Source organism: Amphibalanus amphitrite, unplaced genomic scaffold (genome assembly GCF_019059575.1).
Source record: "Amphibalanus amphitrite isolate SeventyFive unplaced genomic scaffold, NRLGWU_Aamphi_draft 000341F_arrow, whole genome shotgun sequence".
NCBI classification, from domain to species: Eukaryota; Metazoa; Arthropoda; class Thecostraca; order Balanomorpha; family Balanidae; genus Amphibalanus; species Amphibalanus amphitrite.
The window spans coordinates 513,532-532,419 of NW_024881836.1; the positions used below are offsets into that span (position 1 = coordinate 513,532).

Sequence of the window (18,888 nt, forward strand, 5' to 3'; positions counted from 1 at the left end):
GATCTATTAACAGCATTCTGGCATAAATCATCAGCAGCGAGCGTCCAGCTCCTTGCTTCGGAATGGCCGTCACCGAAAGTCCTGCTTTTCGTCCAGATAGTCCTCGACGCCGTATTCAATTTTATCATCTCTCTATGCTTTGGGAGGGGCAAAAGGACAGTCTTGCCCACATGATTTAGCTTTGGGGAGGGCAAATGCCCATTTTGCCCTCCCCTGGATCCGCCACTGGTGCTCCTGACAAGCCTGGAGTGTCCCCGACAGGCACGTGGTGCCACTAACAGGCCCAAGGTGTCCCAGTCCCTGCGAGGCCGGTGGTGTCCCTGCCAGGCATGTGGTGTCCATACTAGGCCTCTGGTGCCCCTGACAGGTCCGTGGCGCCCTTGCTAGGCCTATGGTGCCTCTGGCAGGCCTATGGTGCCCCTGGCGGGCCTGTGGTGGTACCCCTGACAGGCCAAAGGTGGTGCCCCTGCGAGGCCGGTGGGGCCCCTGGCAGGTCTGTGGTGCCCCTGGCAGACCTATGGTGCTCTTGCTAGGTTGATGGTGCTCCCAACAGGCCTGTGGTGCCCCTGACAGGCCGGTGGTGCCCCTGGCAGGCCTGTGGTGTCCCCGGGCCCCAAGAGGGTGGGGGGTCATGACCCATATGACTCACCCTTAGATACACCACTGGTCATTACTTACAGACTGACTCATTTGACATCCATTGCAAAACAAGTCACAGTAGTTACGTAGTATGTTTGTCACCCTGTTCCTTTATGCCCATTTTTATAGTGGGCAAATCTCGACGACTAGGGGGGCAATTCTGTTGAGTGCGGGGGCATTTGCCCCCCCAGTTAACATGTTAAAATAGGCCCTGGTGTACTTACTGTACGTGCAATTTGCCTAATTACCCTGAATAACGTTTAGCTGAAGTCAAGCTGAAGTGACACGTAGAAATACTTTATATGGTAGCAAAGGAAGGCTACCAAATCAGACGCGTCTGTTGCCTATTATGAAGCTTTGTTTCAATTCCGACGCATGCCGGTTTTCATTGCATTTGTATACGTGCCGATACAAAGGTGCCGATACAAAGGCTAAACCTCCGATAACCATCGCAACCATCGCATACGCCTGCGGGGGACCGTGCCGGTGTTGTCCCCGGGGACGACAGGGGCTTTCGTTTAGCTTGGAATATAACTGCAAAAATGGCAATTACATATGTCAAAAAAAGCTTCATAAAGCTGTCTCATGACAAGCAAGATTCTTTACTCAAGATGTCTATCCTAACAATCGCTGCGGTCTTGGCATTCTCCAGCCGCTTGTTTTCGGTGCTTCGGTTTGAAGCAGTCATTCATGAATTCGACCCTTACTTCAACTATAGAACCACCAAATATCTAGCAGACGAAGGTTTCTACAAGTTTCACAACTGGTTTGATGATCGAGCATGGTATCCACTGGGCAGAATTATTGGAGGTAAGTTTCCGGAACTGAAGGTCATATTTGTCGATTCCCCTGAAATAGTGGCAAAGTTTGGGTCATCCAAAGAATTGGTATGCATAGAATGATGGAAAGCATCATATAGTAACAGTAGAGGTTTTCATTTATCATAAATTGAAATGTGTTTTACCAGAATCAGGCACCTTCATGTCAAAGTGTCCACCGTTCCGAGTCCCAAATGACTGTGCTATTTGTGGCTTATGAAGACATTTTTAAATTAATGAACTTGAAAGACTCATGATATTTTTATTAAGTCTTATTTTCTCCTCAAATTTCTAATCAGCTAAGGAATCAAATAGCTAATAAAGGCACAACTTCAATCAATGTTCAATGCATTATTTGGTACCTACTGTGTTTGTGTATTGATGCAGCACAATGCATTGTGCATTGCTTAGGTTTAATGAGAGTGGGCTAGAATAGCAGAGGCTATATATGAAGCTTCAACATTTTTTAATGACAGCTGATGCTTTGAACTTATCCATACTACATTTAATGTGGTAAAACTGAAGCTGAGACCCACATGTTATTTCAAGGATCTATGTTCTGTTCTTTGATGTTTTTTCATCCCATGAATTTAAAAGTGATGCTATTAGTACATTCAATATCATGATAATCCATTGAGGTTATGTCACTTGACATAGTCTGACCTGACCTAACTCAGCCTTAGCTTACCCAACCTAACTTTGCCAAGTAATTCCTACCAAACCTAGCCTGACCTTATCTAACCTCAGACCTGCCTAACACCAAACACTTAACCCGCGCCCTGATGGGGGGGCCATTTTGGCCCCCCTGTGGTTTTTCTTAAATAGCGAGAAAACGGCGGCGCCAAATTTTGGGTACCTTACCGGGCATCAATTTGACACCTTCACACAAAATTTCAAGTCACAGGTCACCTCAGGTCAGGAGTTATTGAGGTCAAACTGAGGTCATGTTCGAGTAAAAATGAGCAAATAACATGACATCTTTAAACGCTCACAAATTCTACAGTTAACAAGCAATTTTAAAGTTCTTTATGTGGTTGTATAGAGAAAAGACGGCGCTACAAAACTGCTATCTCGGATTTTCGAAATTTTGGGATTTTGACCCCCAAAAATAAAAAAAAAATTGATTTTTTTAGAAAAACTCAAAAAATTTCCAAAAAATTTTCGAATTTCGAAAAAACCGGAATATATGTGATAGTCCCTGCGCTCTTCGATATACATACCAAATTTTAGATCGATACCTCTTTTTTTGGCCAAGTTATAGCAAAAAAACTGTTAAAAATTGATGACGTCAAATTTTTGAACTCAATTTTTAGCAATTCTAGACCTCGTAGCGCAAAACGGAGACCACCATTGAACTCCCCGTGACGAGCTGCATCGAATCGATACCCATTTTATGCAAAAATATCAACTTTGAAATTTGACCTAATTTGACCTGACCTTGACCTGACCTTGACCTGACCTTGACCAAAACGTGACCTAAGCTGGCCCTAAAAGTCTGTCTGACCCACATAATCGCATTTGTCATGTAAAATGGACCATAAAACATGTAGCACACGACACTTTCATATTGTGACCCCCCAGTGACCTGACCTCTGTGACCTGACCTGGTATCAGTGACCTCAAATAGCAAAATATGTGTTTGAAGAACATTTCCCAATCGATGATTTTCAATGAAATGCATTTTACTCGATTTTACAACGCATTTCTTGAAATGCCTGTAAACGGTGAAAATTCGACCTTTGAACTGACCTGTGACGTCATCGGTTTGACCGAGGTCAATGAAATTGGGTCACAAGGTAGTTCCCCGTTGGGGCTATCCAACACCGTTTACCGCTTGTCGCTATGTTGCGTGGTTCTCGAGATCTGAGGGGGGGGGCCAAAATGGCCCCCCCCCCCCCATCAGACCGCGTTGCTCGGCAGACCCCATCTGGGCGCGGGTTAAGCACCTCAGGTAGAAGGCTAGGTTAGGTTTGGTCTGATTATGTTGGATCAGGTGACCTTAACTGACCTATCATCAGATTATCATGATATTTGCTGGAAAAATAAGCATCATTTTTGCATTCAGAGATACCAGGTAGCAAAACATGTAAGGAACCAAATGTTTTAATGAAAAACCATTTGAACTACAACCTAAGAAATGACTTTCAAGTTTCAATGTACTTTATGTTGATTGTTGGTAATATGCAGATGCCTGAGAAGTTTGACCAGATTATGTCATTTGGAATTATTTGATAGCATCATTTTTTTCTGTGAAGTTCATGACACTTATGTAGGGGAGAGTGGGGTGGGTTGTATCAGTTTTTACTCAGAGACCCATAACCTCGTAACTATCCGTGATAAACTCATTATTTCCATACTACCCCCTTCCTTGATTCTTCTGCTTTTTTGTGCAAGGTAACTTTTCCGTTACCTCTACTAGTTTATCTTCTACGGTCTGCCGAAGAGAGCAATGTTTTTGATACAACTTGCCCCATGGCTTGGGTGAGTTGTATCACATGGTGGGGTAATTTGTATCACTATTTCACGTTTCAGGGAGTGTGTTTGCTACTGGTTTTGAACATAACAACAACATTAAATGGGGTTAATACAATGTATTTGCTCAAAGGCTTCACTTTTATTAGACCAAACTTGGTCAATCCGAACGAAACATCGAAACGAACGAAACATCAACAGACTAGACGCAAAAGTGACCCGTTAAGAGCAAAGCAGCCAACACATTGTGCCGAAAAGGAACGAGTATTGACTAGCTACCTACAAACGCGAGCCAGGGCTTAGCTTTCGCGATCAAAAGCAACATACCCATACATACCCATACATAGGTACATACATACTTACCGAGCAACAAGCTTGCTTAGCTCGGTATCCCTTTTCGGTGAGGATCTGACTCCTCCGGGTGTGACTAGGCTCTGTCCCTCTTCTATAATGCAAGCTTTGCATGCGCTTATTACCACTAACCGCTGGATCACTCTCTCCTTCTTACTATCTTCTTTGGGAATGGTGTAGCGGCCAGTCAAGCTACATTTAGTCTTGACTTCTTTGCCTCTTCTTATGACATTTTACTAACTTACTAAGTATTGTATTTAGCTTTGTTTTTGTTTGCTTTCCTTTTCTTAGCAGGGAGTGTCGCGACTTTCTTCATATTTTTGTCTTGGGAGGTGTTAACGTAAGGTGCTGTTGTCGCGTGGGTCAGTGGGTGGACACTCCTGGTCGTCTGATCATGGGCGGCGGCTTAGAAAAAAAAAAATACATACATACATACATGTTACAACATACCCCACCCGGCTCTGATACAACATGTACCTCGCCGCCATCTTGGAAAAAACATCTTCGTGCTCAAAAACAGCGGACAGCTGGAGAAATCCATTTTCACTCACGCAGCCTCAGAACCTACCCTCACCACCGCTACGGAGATCTTTCAAATTCGTGCACATCTAAATGCCCAAAACACACATTTTCCTGCAACCTATTTTTTTAGAATGCCATTAAAAAACATAAAATCGGCTCTCACCTCGAGACGCGTCCACCCAGCCACACGACAGAACAGGGAAAGATGGCGCCCGGAAAACCTCGTCGACTGGTCGTGTCACGAGCGCTATCTATTGGATAAGTTTGGCACAATTCGCCCTGATACAACTTGGACATGATACAACTCACCCCGCTCTCCCCTATGTTTATCCACTTAAGTCAACTTGAAAATTTTGTGATAGTTGTTAGCAGAATGATTTTAAATGACAGGAAATGTGTGAAGGAAGCTCAAATGTATTTGTTGTTGACCTTTAAATGTTCATTTACCTTTGTTAGGTTATGATTCGAGCATGTCAAATTAAATTGCATAAGTTTGAAACTTGCAGAGAATGCATTAAGCATGAGTATTCTCTGTTTAACCATTGATTGCAGACTGCATGGTACTAATGTTAAAAAGCTGTCATTGCCAGAATTCAGGTGGCAATACAGTGCATACTCAGCTTGTAAAGATTTTAGGCATCCATGCTCACTGCCTACTGTTAAGCGCACCCTCTATCCAGTTAGAAAAAATATGTATTTTTCATGCTATTTTACCAAATCAATCAAACTTTGATTTATTTTCAATTTGTATCCTTTAAAATCTGATAGATGTGCTTGCAATGTGTGTTGCAAATTGCAATATTATGTTATTTTGATGCAGGTATTTATTTTGCTACAATTGTTATTCTTCACTGAGCTAACAATGGCTTGATGAAAGGTTCTCTGTTCATTCTATTAGCAAGCTCTATTGTCCTACCTACTAAACTTATTAGGGTAGCATGGAAACAAGCAGGTGAACTAGGTTAAGAAGGTATCCCATGTAGTTAAAAGATCATCGTCAATGATTATGTGCCCAAAAACTCTGCCCCTGCTGGGTCTGCATGTATTCCCTGCCGAGCCTGTGTGAGCCCTGCTGTGTGCCGTTGCAGGCACCATCTACCCCGGCCTCATGGTGACGTCGGCCGTGCTGTACCACCTGCTGCACTTCCTGCACGTGACGGTGGAGGTGCGGCACATCTGCGTGTTCCTGGCGCCGCTCTTCTCCAGCCTGACCACGCTGGTGACGTACGCGCTGACGCGCGAGCTGCAGGACGCCGGCGCCGGCCTGGTGGCCGCCGCCCTGGTGGCCGTCGTGCCCGGCTACATCTCGCGCTCGGTGGCCGGCAGCTACGACAACGAGGGCATCGCCATCTTCTGTATGCTACTCACCTACCTGCTGTGGATCCGCGCCGTCAAGACGGGCACCGTCTTCTGGTCGGCGCTGTGCGCCGTGGCCTACTTCTACATGGTCTCCTCCTGGGGCGGCTACGTGTTCCTCATCAACATCATCCCGCTGCACGTGCTGACGCTGATGGTGATGGGCCGCTTCTCGCACCGCGTCTACGTGGCCTACTCGGTGGTCTACTGTCTGGGCACCATCCTCTCGATGCAGATCTCGTTCGTCGGCTTCCAGCCGGTGCAGAGCTCGGAGCACATGGCCGCGCTCGGCGTGTTCGGCCTCTGCCAGCTGATGGCATTCGTTAACTACCTGCGCTCGCGGCTGAGCGCTGACCAGTTCGAGACGCTGCTGCGCAGCCTGCTGAGCCTGTGCGCCGCCCTGCTGGTGGGCGTCGCAGCCCTGCTCGCCGCCACCGACAAGATCTCACCGTGGACAGGACGCTTCTACTCTCTGCTCGACCCGTCCTACGCCAAGAACCATATCCCGATCATCGCCTCCGTGTCGGAGCACCAGCCGACCGCCTGGAGCTCCTTCTACTTCGACTTCCAGGTGCTCATGTTCCTGTTTCCGGTCGGCCTCTACTTCTGCTTCAGCAAGCTGGACGACGCCCGCGTGTTCATCATTCTGTACGCGGCGTCGGCGCTCTACTTCTCCGGCGTGATGGTGCGTCTGATGCTGGTGCTTGCACCGGTGATGTGCATCGTCTCCGGCATCGCCGTCTCCAGCCTTCTGGCCGTCTACATGCGCGAGATCGTCACCATTGATCGCCAGAGCGCGCTGGGCGCCGACCGGAAAAAGTCCAAGTTCGAGGGCAACTACTTCTACCGCAGCGAGGTGGCCAACTTCTTCGTCTGCATGATGGCCGGCATGTTGGTGTTCTACGGCTTCCACTGCACCTGGGTGACGTCTGAGGCGTACAGCTCGCCGTCGATCGTGCTCTCGGCCAAGTACGACGGCGAGAGGATCATCTTTGACGACTTCCGCGAGGCGTACTACTGGCTGCGTCAGAACACCCCCGAAGACGCCAAGGTTATGAGCTGGTGGGACTACGGATATCAGGTGAGCAGACTGATGGCTGATACGGCGGTGAAAGCTGTCTGAACGCTCTAACCGTAGGTGCGCTGATCGAAGGAAACATTAGTTGATAGCCCCTATACCATTTACTTTTAATCACTCGTTTTGCTTTCGTTGTGCTAAGTAACCATTGCGATTGCCAGGCTATACTGATCAGTTCGTTTTTGATACTATGTAGTATGTATCGCTCAATATTTTGACTTGACGTATGCGTTTTTTTGCGACTTTTCATTTAACTACCTAGCAGATGTCAGTTTGCATTGATGCTTTCATCCGCCGATGCGTGTCTGTCACTGTGTACCGGCTACACCTGCCTCTCTCCATATGTGTCCCCTCTTTCTGTGTATCTCGCCACTCCGGCCCACTCCCAGCGCTACATCTCTGTCCTCCCGACAGATCACCTCAATGGCCAACCGGACCATCATTGTCGACAACAACACCTGGAACAACACGCACATCTCGCGCGTCGGCCAGGCCATGGCCAGCAGCGAGCAGCACGCCTACGGAATCATGCGCGAACTCGACGTCGACTATGTACTGGTCATCTTCGGCGGGTTCACCGGCTACTCGAGTGACGACATCGCCAAGTTTCTGTGGATGGTGCGGATTGGAGGCTCGACCGACCGCGGCGCGCATATCCATGAGAAGGACTACTACACCCCGTCCGGAGAGTTCAGGATTGATGCCCAGGGCTCGCCGACCATGCTCAACAGCCTGATGTACAAGATGTGCTACTACAGGTCAGTCAGCTGGGATGTAGAAGGTGGGTGGGATTTAACCCTCGCCCGTATTGGTGTTTTTCCAGCCGCGAACGTATAAGGGGGGGGGGGGGGTCCGTTGGACCCCCCCCTTGCCGTTTCGCCCCTGATTGAGCTAGAGCTTCGCGGAAAAAACGAGCGTGCTGCCCGTGACGAGAGGAAGCCAATGATACCTAATTTTAAGGTCCGAGGTCATCGGTTGACCTTTCAGGTCAGGTCAATAACCCAAAAGTCGGGAAAATCGGTACCTGCTAGAAACTCGTAAAGCGTAGCGGCTATGAGGTTTTCGGGGTGCTGATCACGAATATCATGCTAGTTTTAATCAGAGATGATGTCTTCATGCATTTAGGCCAGGTGGGGTCAGGTCAGGTCAACTAGTAGGCAGTAAGGGTATTCGTAGTAGGTGGCAACCGCCTCTGACAGCTTCGTAACATGTTACGAAGGCACCAAAACTACTTCGTAAATGTTTATATGGTTGCTAAATTCGAATTCAACTCCAAAAACTAGCCTAGAAACATGTAAAACTCGAAAAAAGTGAACCGAGGTCATCAAAGGTCAATGATCTGACTTGACCCTCCGGTGACCTTGACACCCACCCTCATGCATGGTAGCAACATCATATCCCATGTTTGAACGCTTAAAACCACGAAAAGACTGCAAACACGCTGCTAATGCGAGCCGACATACGCCGAATCGCGATTCCGGCCAAACATGGTCTCGAAAAGTAGGTCACAGGTCAAAGGTCATTAGGGTCATGGTCATGAAAATTTCAGGGTAGGTGTAAAATTGATTAACGCGAGGGTACTGAAAGTTTCGTCGCGATCGGCCGCTTTTTACGCGAGTTATTCGCGAAAAACCGAGGGGGGAGGGGGTCCGTTCGACCCCCCCCCCCTATACGGGCGAGGGTTAAGGTAGGAAACTATGGAGTGGTATCGCTGTCTCGGCATTCAGTTGCTGATTTCTACAGGTGATATTGTTCACTTAATTGTGCTCAACCGTTTTGCTGTAGCATAGCAATTTTTGTCGATATTTATACCTGTAATTGGGTACAACTTGTTAAGTGTTAAACTCCGGTATGGGCTACAATTCTGTATCTTTTACGGTCCATTTTAATATTCAATCGTCAATGTACTAATTCGCATTTTGGACGCATCGCGTCCTGACGCTACTCTAGGCACCCATCCCGCCAGCCTTTCTGACGGTGTATCGGCTGTGCCGGCTGTGTACATATGCCTAGAGATGACCCAATGTTTGACCAGGGCCCGCGTCATGTCTGACGGTCCCCGGGTCTCACATTACCCCGAGCCTGTGTCTGACGTTCCCCCGTGCCGCTCAGGTTTGGCCAGGTGTACACCGAGCGCAGCCGGCCGCCGGGCTGGGACCGCGTCCGTAACGCCGAGATCGGCAACAAAAACTTCGAGCTGGACGTCCTGGAGGAGGCCTACACCACCGAACACTGGATCGTCCGCATCTACAAGGTCAAAGACCTGCCCAACCGAGGCTAGTGGGCCGGCCTAGCTGGGGCGCGGGCAGACAGGCAGAGCCGAGTGTTCGAAACTCGCTGCGTCACAGGGTTAACCAATCGCAGCGCGCGCCGGCTCTCCGCGAGTGGGGTCGCGACTCGCCTAACCAATCACAGTGCGCCGGGGCGGCTGGATCAGCCAATCAAAGGGGCAGGGAGGGCTGGATCAGCCAATCACGGTGCGCCAGGACGGCTGGAGCAGCCAATCACACGGCAGGGCGGTGACGGACAGGCCAGCACAGTCAGTGGGACGCCGGGAGGCTCGCGGATTGTGTGATACTGCCAAGGTCTGCGAGTGCGCTGGCAAATCAGGGGTTCGAGGGGACACGCTCGGTTCGGGGATGTGGTGCGCACTGGGTGATAGCCATTCTGCTCTGCTGGTGTTATTTCGAGTACTTATGCCAGTGTACCGTGGGGCGCGATCTTCAGCCGCTTGCGCCCAGCCAATGCCTGACAGGTTACACAGGGGCCTAGCTCCTGAAAACGAGTGTATCCAGAGTGCTGATATGGCCTTTGAACACGCTAATCCATAGCTTACACGTTACTCAAATACCTGCGGGAAATGTTTGTCGTATTTCGCTTGTATTGTTTATCTGTTCCGTTGCAGTTTCCCGCTGTCGCACACGTCTTTCCCGCCCGTGATCACGCGCTGCCTTACTCTTTTCCGATCAAAGTTTTGCTTATGTTGTAACCATGCCGCTTTCGTGGCCGCTTATTTTGGAGAAATATGCTATCAGTTGATTTTTCCGCTACTGCTTAAGAGAGTTCTCAGCGTCGTTAGACGTGGATGGCCGCTTGTTCGCACGAGTGTCTGGTGTGAGTTCATTCCATTTACCACCGCTGCGGCTGCCCGGAGGTGGTGTGCGTTCAGTCTGGAGTTGCCCGTCAGCCTGTCTGTGCCGGTTGTGACGCGATTCGTTCGGTGTGCTCAGTGTCGGTGTGCCTATTTGCCTTTGCGCCAGACGAGACCGTCGTCGGACTCATCAGTCTTCAGTGGCCTGACGCTGGAAGGCGAACGGCAGGGACTTGCCCGGGGCGCCCCTGGCGGCCGTTCGGTGAACCATTAGTTACAACTGCTGCCGTCGGATACCGCCAGTATCGCCCATTGCTGCTCGGCGAGCTGCGTCCACCCAGCCGGCCGGGGAGACTGCACCGCGCCCACCGCTCGAGCTGTTCTCCCCCGGGCCATCGGCACTGTACAGGCGACATGAATAAAGCGAGCTGGCATTTCCCTGCGTGTTGTACGTGCTTAGAGCTATCGCTCTATCTTGAGGGACGGACAGGCAGCCAGTTATGCGAGTCGGCTACTAGATGCAGCTTTCTATTTCGGTGATAACTATGCCTGAGGAATGACTGAGTTTTCATTGAACACAGGGGGATAGACATGTTCATGTTTTACTCGATGACCGGGGACCGGGGCCTTAAAAGAACATAATCCGCTCACCCTCTGAGTCTTGCGTAATCACGTAAACCCTTACGTGCATCGCGTGGACAGTAGAATGAACCTGAAATTTTCGCCCCGCATCATTTTTCCCCGAATGCTGATCAACACATCTCGAAAAATAGTTCTGAGTTCTGGTATCCTCGGATTCGCTATCTTATCCAGAGAACTTCACACCAAGGCGAGTCCGATATCGCCCGATTTCCACATCCGGATGCCCCTGTTTAGACTAGCGCCCTCGCGCCTGCTCTTTATCTAGCCACTCGTCAGTCTTCAGTAATCAAAAGAAGAATGAATGCAGCGGCAGAGTCCTAAAGAATGAATGAAATGATGCAACCATTGGCACAGCCATTCATCGTTTTTGAAGAGCTGTATAAAAATACTAGTGACTTATGGTAAGAAAGGTCTTCGAAAACTGAAGAGATACGAGAAAAAGTGGAGAATTATGGCGAAAAAGAAGCGAAATTATAGAGACATGACGGAATAGTTTTTCATTCACTGCCAACTGGGCTGCCAGTTCCACAGTCGCGAGGCAGCCGTGCGCGCGTGAGGACGGTGGTGTGTGTTGGTGCGCGGGCTTGCGATGGCGCTCACGGGAAGCAATGGAAAGCCGTCATTTATCAGCAAAATTCAGGGTGTCTTGGTTGACAAGATGGGACCTAGGCTTGTGATCAACAAGCGGACTATTGACAAAACCTACTCATTGATGGACAAGGTGGTGAAGCTTTGCCAGCATCGGAAGATGAATCTGAAGAATTCGCCTCCATTCCTCTTGGACATTCTTCCAGACACCTACACACACCTCAAAGGAATCTGCAGCAGATATAATGACCTGGAAGTGCTGAACAGCAATGAATACTTCTGTGTGTTCATTGAAAACCTCATGAAGAAGTGCAAACAGGCAGAAAAGCAGTTCCACGATGGAAAGGAGCAAATGTATGATGAGAACTCAGCATGTAGGAGGGAGCTCACAAAGCTGTCTCTTGTGTTCTCGCATATGCTGTTAGAGCTGAGGGCAATCTTTCCGGATTACAAGTTTTCGGGAGAGCAGTACAGAATCACAAAGAGTGATGCCGCAGAATTCTGGAGAACTTCATTTGGGGACAGGTTAGCAATCATAATTAGGTGTTCTATTGTTATATGAATTGAAATCAAATAAGGCTCACCATTTCTTTATTACTTCATGCTAAAAAATAATTGTTACATCTTGCATTTTTACTATTTGATCTTGACTTCTGGGAAATGCTCATGATGAGATACAATTGTTCATAAAAGCATTAATTTCTTGTTGATAATTACATGATCAACAATATCAAATATATAAGAAATTGTAGGTTAAACATGTGCTGAAAATTACCAAAGCACTTGACTTAAAAGTTAAGCCTAGCCTTGTATATCAAGCAGCTGCAGCCCCAAGCCTGGAAGAACTGGATTTGCTTATGAGGGGTAACTTCAACTTTGGCCACTTTTTGAGCTTGACAGCTCTTAGTACATAGTTGACTTGCTTACATAGTACCTATATAGATATGGCATAGACAGACATTTTTCTGCAAACATTGCCTCATTGCACCATTCATTTATGAAATTTTGATATTCACATGTGCTGCCCTAATCTGAAAACATCCCTTTGATCTTTTACTGGACCCTTTAGGTATGTGTCTTGTTCTGTGCAACTGCACAGAAGAAGTGCAGGAAAGAGGCAAAGAACATATATCATCAGAGAGCTGATGGAAATGCAATATATATTGCTCTATCAATCATCAGATGCTTTGAGCTGACACAAGCTTCTGAATCTGGGATCAGTACAGATCAGATCATCTGCACACACCACCACCAGTCCTGCTTATTGGGATTTGGGAGGCATCTCAATCTCCAGTCTCCACCCTCCTGATCCATGCTTTCCAAATAACATATGCCTACCTGCATCTTGGCTCCTGGCTATAGCTCCACTATTACTCCCTGTAATAGTTCCCAAACAAGAGGATGCTCTTCCAGCCCCCTTGAAGCTGCCTCTCTAGTCCTTGATTCACTGACAGCTTATCAGAGGCAGAGCTGAAAAGGTTTGACCTTGGATTCACAAACCTTTTCAGAAACCATTTGCTTGAATATTAGTAGTAGGTATAGCTCCTGCTCATCCTTCAGCACTGTAGCTTCTCTTTACTAGGTACTAAGGCATCCCTTCCCATCTAATATCTAATACCTATCTGGTGAAATTCCATATTTCTATAAAGAGACTCTGTCATTCAGTGCTCTCAGCCTGCTTCCACCCTGTTGCACTGACCTCACTGCCAGTGATTGCTGATTATATGTGACCTGCCTTTGCCAGGACTCTGGTGCCATGGCAGACGTTCCGCGAGCGACTGGCAGAGGTGCATCCCATCCACCCGGGTCTCGAGACCAAGGCACTGAAGACCACCATCGACCTCACTGGAAACGACTATATCTCCAACTTCGAGTTCGACGTATTCACGCGGTAAGCTGGCCGCTGGAGCCGCGAAATGTTTGCACTGTGCGTGGGAGTGCTTGCGATCCATTGACGGCAACTTTTGCGCCATTCAGTCGTTTCATTTTCTGGATCCATTCACCGAGCACGGCCGTCGGCTACATGAGATGCAATTGCACACAAATTCTTAATCCCCAGGGGCCTGAATGGTCCTCGAATCGTATTACAGTTCGGTCTCTAGAACTACATGTTGCGCTGGTAAAAGGCAGGGTATATTGAGTGAAGGGTAGGACGAACTTTGGTAGGAATTTCTAGTACAACTACTAGAAAACCTACTATATGTGGTCGGGACTAGCAAAAAGTTAGTTCAAACTAGAATATGGTAGCGCTTATGGTTGGCAGTCGTGACGCGCACGTGACATTCATTTCTTAAATTTCTTAAATAACTGGTTTTAGGAGCCGATTAGTGTGCAGATACATTCAATTAGCTATTAATAATTGATTACGCAAACATTCAAGATTCTACATCATTCAATTCTAGCCGAAATCACACGGCGCTCCCAGGATTCGAACTCACGACCCTCGGATCTGTAGCCCGATACGCTACCGACTGCGCTACCGAGGACCGCGCGCCGACGATCGGAGAGGCGGATCGCGGGTGCTGGCGTGCAGAGAAATCTTTACCCTGTACGCCGTAGAAGATCGGCTGTGTTTCGTGAAAAATGGTAGAGGAATTGTCGAAAGAAAATTCATTGGTCTATCATTTGAGACTAAGAACCATTGATTCCTTCAAAGGTTGACCGAGATATCGCTCGCCGAAAACAGGCCATTTAACATGTAAACCCTATGGGCTGGTAGGAAATGTACGCCGTAGAGCAGCAGTGCTACCAATACTTTCGGCGGGGGCCGGGTAAAAGGCGCATGGTATGGTGTGCCGGTTCACCGGTAATTTTTTTTTTCTGCGCTCTCAGCTAGCCATTGAGCGATGTTGACGCTATATTACGTGTAGAGACGCAAGTAGACCTAGCGGGATTGAAAAGAGGGCGGAGTCAGGTTATGCCTTTACATTTTGCGAATGTGATTCACATGGCGAAATATGCGAATCGGCATCAATATGAGGCTCTGGTAATCTTTACTGATTTGTTCGATGATTTTGAGGACATGAGAGAGTATTCTTGGGTCAAGAGGGTCCGTGGTCCGAGTAGTGTTTCCGTCCATTAGGTCTTCAGGTGTGTCCCTCACTCCTAGGTCAGGTGTTTCAATTTTTATGGGTGACGTGTTCCTTACTCCAAGGCCAGGTGTTCTCCGTTCTACAAGGTCAGGGACTGACTGTGATTCAGTCTGTCAGCAATTAGGTGAGGGCTCGGGTGTCATTGAAGTCGCCGGAGGGGGTTGCCGATGGTTTGTTAATTGTTTGGGTATCTGCTCGCGATTCGTGTCGGTAACAGTTGTGTCAGTGGTTCTGCCTTTTTAGTGCTTCCGTGGATGCATTCTAGAACTTTTTGGGTAGTGGATGCAGTTAAGAGCTCCCTATGGCAGTGGTTGCATTTAGAGCTCGCCGTGCCAATTATTACAATATCGGAATGTCGGAGTCGTTGCCACATCTGTCATTGATGCGTCATTCGGGTCACATGATCGGAGAGGCGCTCGTTCTGCCCGTGAATGGCGTGCGTGTTCGTCTGACTCAGGAAGAGTGACTCAATGTCTGCGACTCTCAGACAGCGAGTCAATTGTAGCTGGAAGTGCCAGACAGTTGGTCAGCCAAAACGGACCCTTCAGCACACATTTGATCCACAGTCACGCTAGTCTAGCTGTTTCAAAACATGAAGTCGCTTGTCCCAGGGGCACTCTCTAGCGTCATGTATCGTCATTCTGAGTAGCTGTATCATCCTAGGCATCGATGGTCGATGTGGCCTGGGGGAACCAAACCCAATCAGTGGCTTTGAGCCATGTCAATTGTCAGCTGATCTTATAACGAAAAATTAGGACAGAGCGGAAAGGACAATTATTGCTTCGAAAGTGCTGAGTGGTGTTATTGTTTCGGCATGGCGACAGGGTTGGAGTGAACTTTAGCCAAGACCGCTACGTAAAACCATAACATTATTAAACCATTTACTCCTGTAGAAGGAGTGTTTTCAGTTGAGTACAGCAACAAATAACTGTAAAAAATCAAGTGATTCCAGTCTTCATTTAGTTTCTCCATCTAACTTCTTTTGTTTCGTTCAGTGATATTTTACAAGATGCATTTCATAGTTCATGTTTCATAATAAACTATGATTTTTTTTTTGCATCGTGTCTTCGCAACCAGCATATTATGTGTCGTCGGCTCTGTGACTAGAAGGCCTGGATCGGACGACGGACACCTAGCGGGACTAGGTATTGGAGAAGGAACTTTCAGTTTTTTTTTCGTCAGCGTGGTCGGCACTTGGCGGCATGTTTTCCGGCCGCGTTGTTGAGCTGTGTATTGGTTCCGGGACCAAAGCGCCGACTCTAATACGTTCCACACCCGGACTGCACACTTCCTGAAACCTTTCAAGCATTCTATATCGGAGGTCTATATTCACCTGACATGCATCAGATCCGTATGCGTGGTTCAAACGGGTGAATAATGGTCTAATTCCACGGAAAACGCCCAGGGAGCTCGCCGGCAAGCTACTTCCTCCATCTGGGCCGCCGTGCCGGGGAAAGTCTGTATTTAGATTGGTGACCTGGTGCCAGTACCTGGGTCCTGCGGGATCTCCCAGCGCCGAATGTTTACTGACGTGCCGTGATCGGCACAGGAAATGGACGCTGTTTAGTCGCCGGAAAGGTGATCACGTCACAGACCGCCGCGGTCTCTCTCTCTGGGTGGTCTAAGGTCACGCCGTCCGATGGGGGGGGGGGGGGGGTGGCAAGAACGGTGTGGTCTTCACGGGAGGGATACCATTGCCGATTGACCTTTCCGCCGAGCTGGGGCGGCGCTCCGGCCCAGTCCGCGCACCCCTGACCGCACAGGCGCCTCAGGCACGGTCGGCCGGCCGAGACTCCGGGGCCCGCGGGCTGTGACGCACCTGGCTCGCTGGCCGACCGGGCTGACCCCGAGCCGCCGCGGCGGTGCAGGGGCGCCGCGCCGGTCGGCCGCGGCCCACAGACGCGGCCGAGTGGGCGTCGACGCGCGCTGGCCGGCCGCCATCCGGCCGACGCGGTGCTTTGCCGTGAACCCCGTCGGCAGTGCGGCTCGGCACAGCGGCCCGACTGATGGCTGCTGCCAAGTTCTGTGCCGCGGCGGCGGCGTAGCGTCAGTAGTCATGGGTTCTTGTGAAGTTCCGTGTCTGTCGGTATGGAAAAAGGCATCACTGCTATCCTGGACGAGGCTGAAATGAATTCTGTGTCTTAGTTGTGACACTGTGACAGTGCCGCCTCCCGGATGCTCGGATGGGGGTGGGATGCTGCGACATCATCAGCCCGGCTGGCGACCCCACGGTCCCCGAGGATGTGATTGTCATTGGCCGTGACCCGCGGTCGATGGCCGTTGATCTGGGGGCGTATAAAATGACACTGCGTCGTGTGTTGCCGCTCCCAAGGGCTGCTGACCGATCATGGAGCGCCATCTCCCTTCATCCCAGCGAGTGATTGGCTCTTGGTCTCCAAGCGGTGATATGATGGACGATATGACCTGTCTGGTTGGGTATTCCCGGCCCCGGCCCTGACCCCGACCCGACCCTGGGGACTCGGGTCGGTCCTCCGATGCGGCCATCGATCCACCCGCGGACCAACGGACGACCGACGGCCTTAGATTGCCGAGAGGAGCACGCTCCGCTACCTCTCCATCGCCAGCCTGGCGCGGCCACGGCTTCTGAGTTCTGTCACCGGCCTACTCCTATTCTGGGTCACACGCCTGTCCCTTTACCCGGTTTATCACCACGCATAACTTACTCTACCAATGCCTTAACTTTCGTTTTTTCTCCTGGTCTCACCTTGATTGATTATTTCATTATCCTGTCCCACTCCCAGCTTTGCATCTGCTTTCGCCTCCATTCATTTCCCACCCCTACCACTGCCACTGGTATTGTGCAGTTAGTCCCACATTAGTGACGACAGCGACTACCGTCGGCCGGTTCCGGCTCGTAAAACGGATGCTGGTTGACTATGTAGAGCACATTAAAGCGTTTGTCGGAGCGCGTGGGAGGAGGCTTTGGACGTAGGCGGGCTATAACGCGCGCTGAAGAGTTCCCAAGTCCAGTGCGTCAACGCCAGGAGCGAGCTAACGTCGCACTATTGAGAGCTGAGAGCATGATCAATGCACGCTCAGAGATTATTTGAATATCTTTATATCCGTTAATAATTTCCAAAAATAATTGTACAGTGCGCATACTTTCTAAGTAGATAAACGAACTATAGCTATAAGCCAGGGATTTTTATTTTCTGTGTTATTCACACTGGATCCGTCTCAGCTGTTTCACTGTGTATTTATGTATGTAGCTATGTATGTATTGACATCAAAAGCCTTCCACATGCTGCTATGCCAGGTGTTCGGCGATGCGCTGGCTCCGCTAGACGTGAGGGAATGATGGCGACGGCCTACGACTGTAGCCCACAGCCCTATGTCACGTCTGTTCCTAGATACGACTGACTGTGGGGCACACCGTCACACATTCAGACACGGCTGAACCGACGGTAACGGTCCGTCGAGGCGCCCTCTGACCGCAAACTGACTGATGCTGAGTCGCAGTGTTACGTGACCGACTCGCCGTGAGGACCACACCTTCAGCCTGGAGGCTTGCGGCATCCGTTCACATATCGGAAGTGGCACGGCTGCGCTCGGTTCACCGGGTGGTTTGCTGGTCCTGCGCTGGGTCACTGAGGGATCTGGCGGGCGCTGCGCTCAGGGGCGGATCCAGAAAATCTCCAAGGGAGGGGCCATTAGAAACCAGGAGGCCCCCCCCCATAATCCCACCTGTTGGAGGCCCCATCTTCCCACTTGTTGGCCCCCCCCCCCAAAAAAAAAAACTGCGTCTATTGAGCTTATCTAGCTGTTCAGGCAACATCTCAACATCTGTGCAGGCTTGGAGGCCCTCTGTGCAGGTTAGGAGGCCCTGTAAAAGTGGTCATCTCTGTGAGTATAAGAGACCTCCAAGTTATGAAAAGCTTTACCAATCTTCTAACAAAGAAGTCTTCTCAGCTAGTCTTCTAAGAAATAACTAAGTGGGTAGGTTAAAAAAACTCATCGGATTTCGGCCACTTTATTTTCAGGAGGCCCCCTTTTCAGCTTTTTAACTTTTTAACTTTTTATTTCATTTTTGAAAAAAAATCGGCCAACGGGGGGGGGGTCATGGCCCCCATGGCCCCCCCCCCTTGTATCCGCGCCTGGCTGCGCTTGATGCGCTGTCCGCGCAGCTGCATGATCCTTCTGGTTTTGCTACTGACCATGCACTATGGTGATGTCTGCAGGCTTTGACGCCAATTGTGTGACATTTTTTAATGACGAAGT

At 49.4% G+C, this 18,888-nt stretch overlaps 2 protein-coding genes across 2 annotated transcripts in view; both read left to right on the plus strand.

Annotated features, from left to right (window-relative positions):
• Window positions 1-1,026: 1,026 nt before the first annotated feature.
• On the plus strand, window positions 1,027-10,763 carry LOC122389007 (dolichyl-diphosphooligosaccharide--protein glycosyltransferase subunit STT3A-like). The gene is made up of 4 exons (XM_043380666.1): window positions 1,027-1,449; window positions 5,891-7,239; window positions 7,651-7,994; window positions 9,349-10,763. Exons 1-4 carry the CDS (start codon window positions 1,182-1,184, stop codon window positions 9,515-9,517), a joined length of 2,130 nt encoding a protein of 709 aa, XP_043236601.1. The 5' UTR covers window positions 1,027-1,181; the 3' UTR covers window positions 9,518-10,763.
• Window positions 10,764-11,495: 732 nt separating this feature from the next.
• LOC122389008 (E3 ubiquitin-protein ligase CBL-C-like) overlaps window positions 11,496-18,888 on the plus strand; it is a 41,494-nt gene continuing 34,101 nt past the window's right edge. The window contains exons 1-2 of the mRNA XM_043380667.1: window positions 11,496-12,082; window positions 13,302-13,448. Of these exons, the coding sequence (XP_043236602.1) occupies window positions 11,559-12,082; window positions 13,302-13,448 (671 nt within the window). The 5' untranslated portion in view covers window positions 11,496-11,558. The remainder of the gene's footprint in view (window positions 12,083-13,301; window positions 13,449-18,888) is intronic.

Bases quoted from the DNA above. Each gene is read 5' to 3' on its own strand.
- LOC122389007 (XM_043380666.1), top strand. From the start codon at position 1,182: ATGGCAATTACATATGTCAAAAAAAGCTTCATAAAGCTGTCTCATGAC. The intron at 7,240-7,650 runs GTGAGCAGACTG...TCCTCCCGACAG, and splicing joins GGTGGGACTACGGATATCAG to ATCACCTCAATGGCCAACCG. The intron at 7,995-9,348 runs GTCAGTCAGCTG...CGTGCCGCTCAG, and splicing joins TACAAGATGTGCTACTACAG to GTTTGGCCAGGTGTACACCG.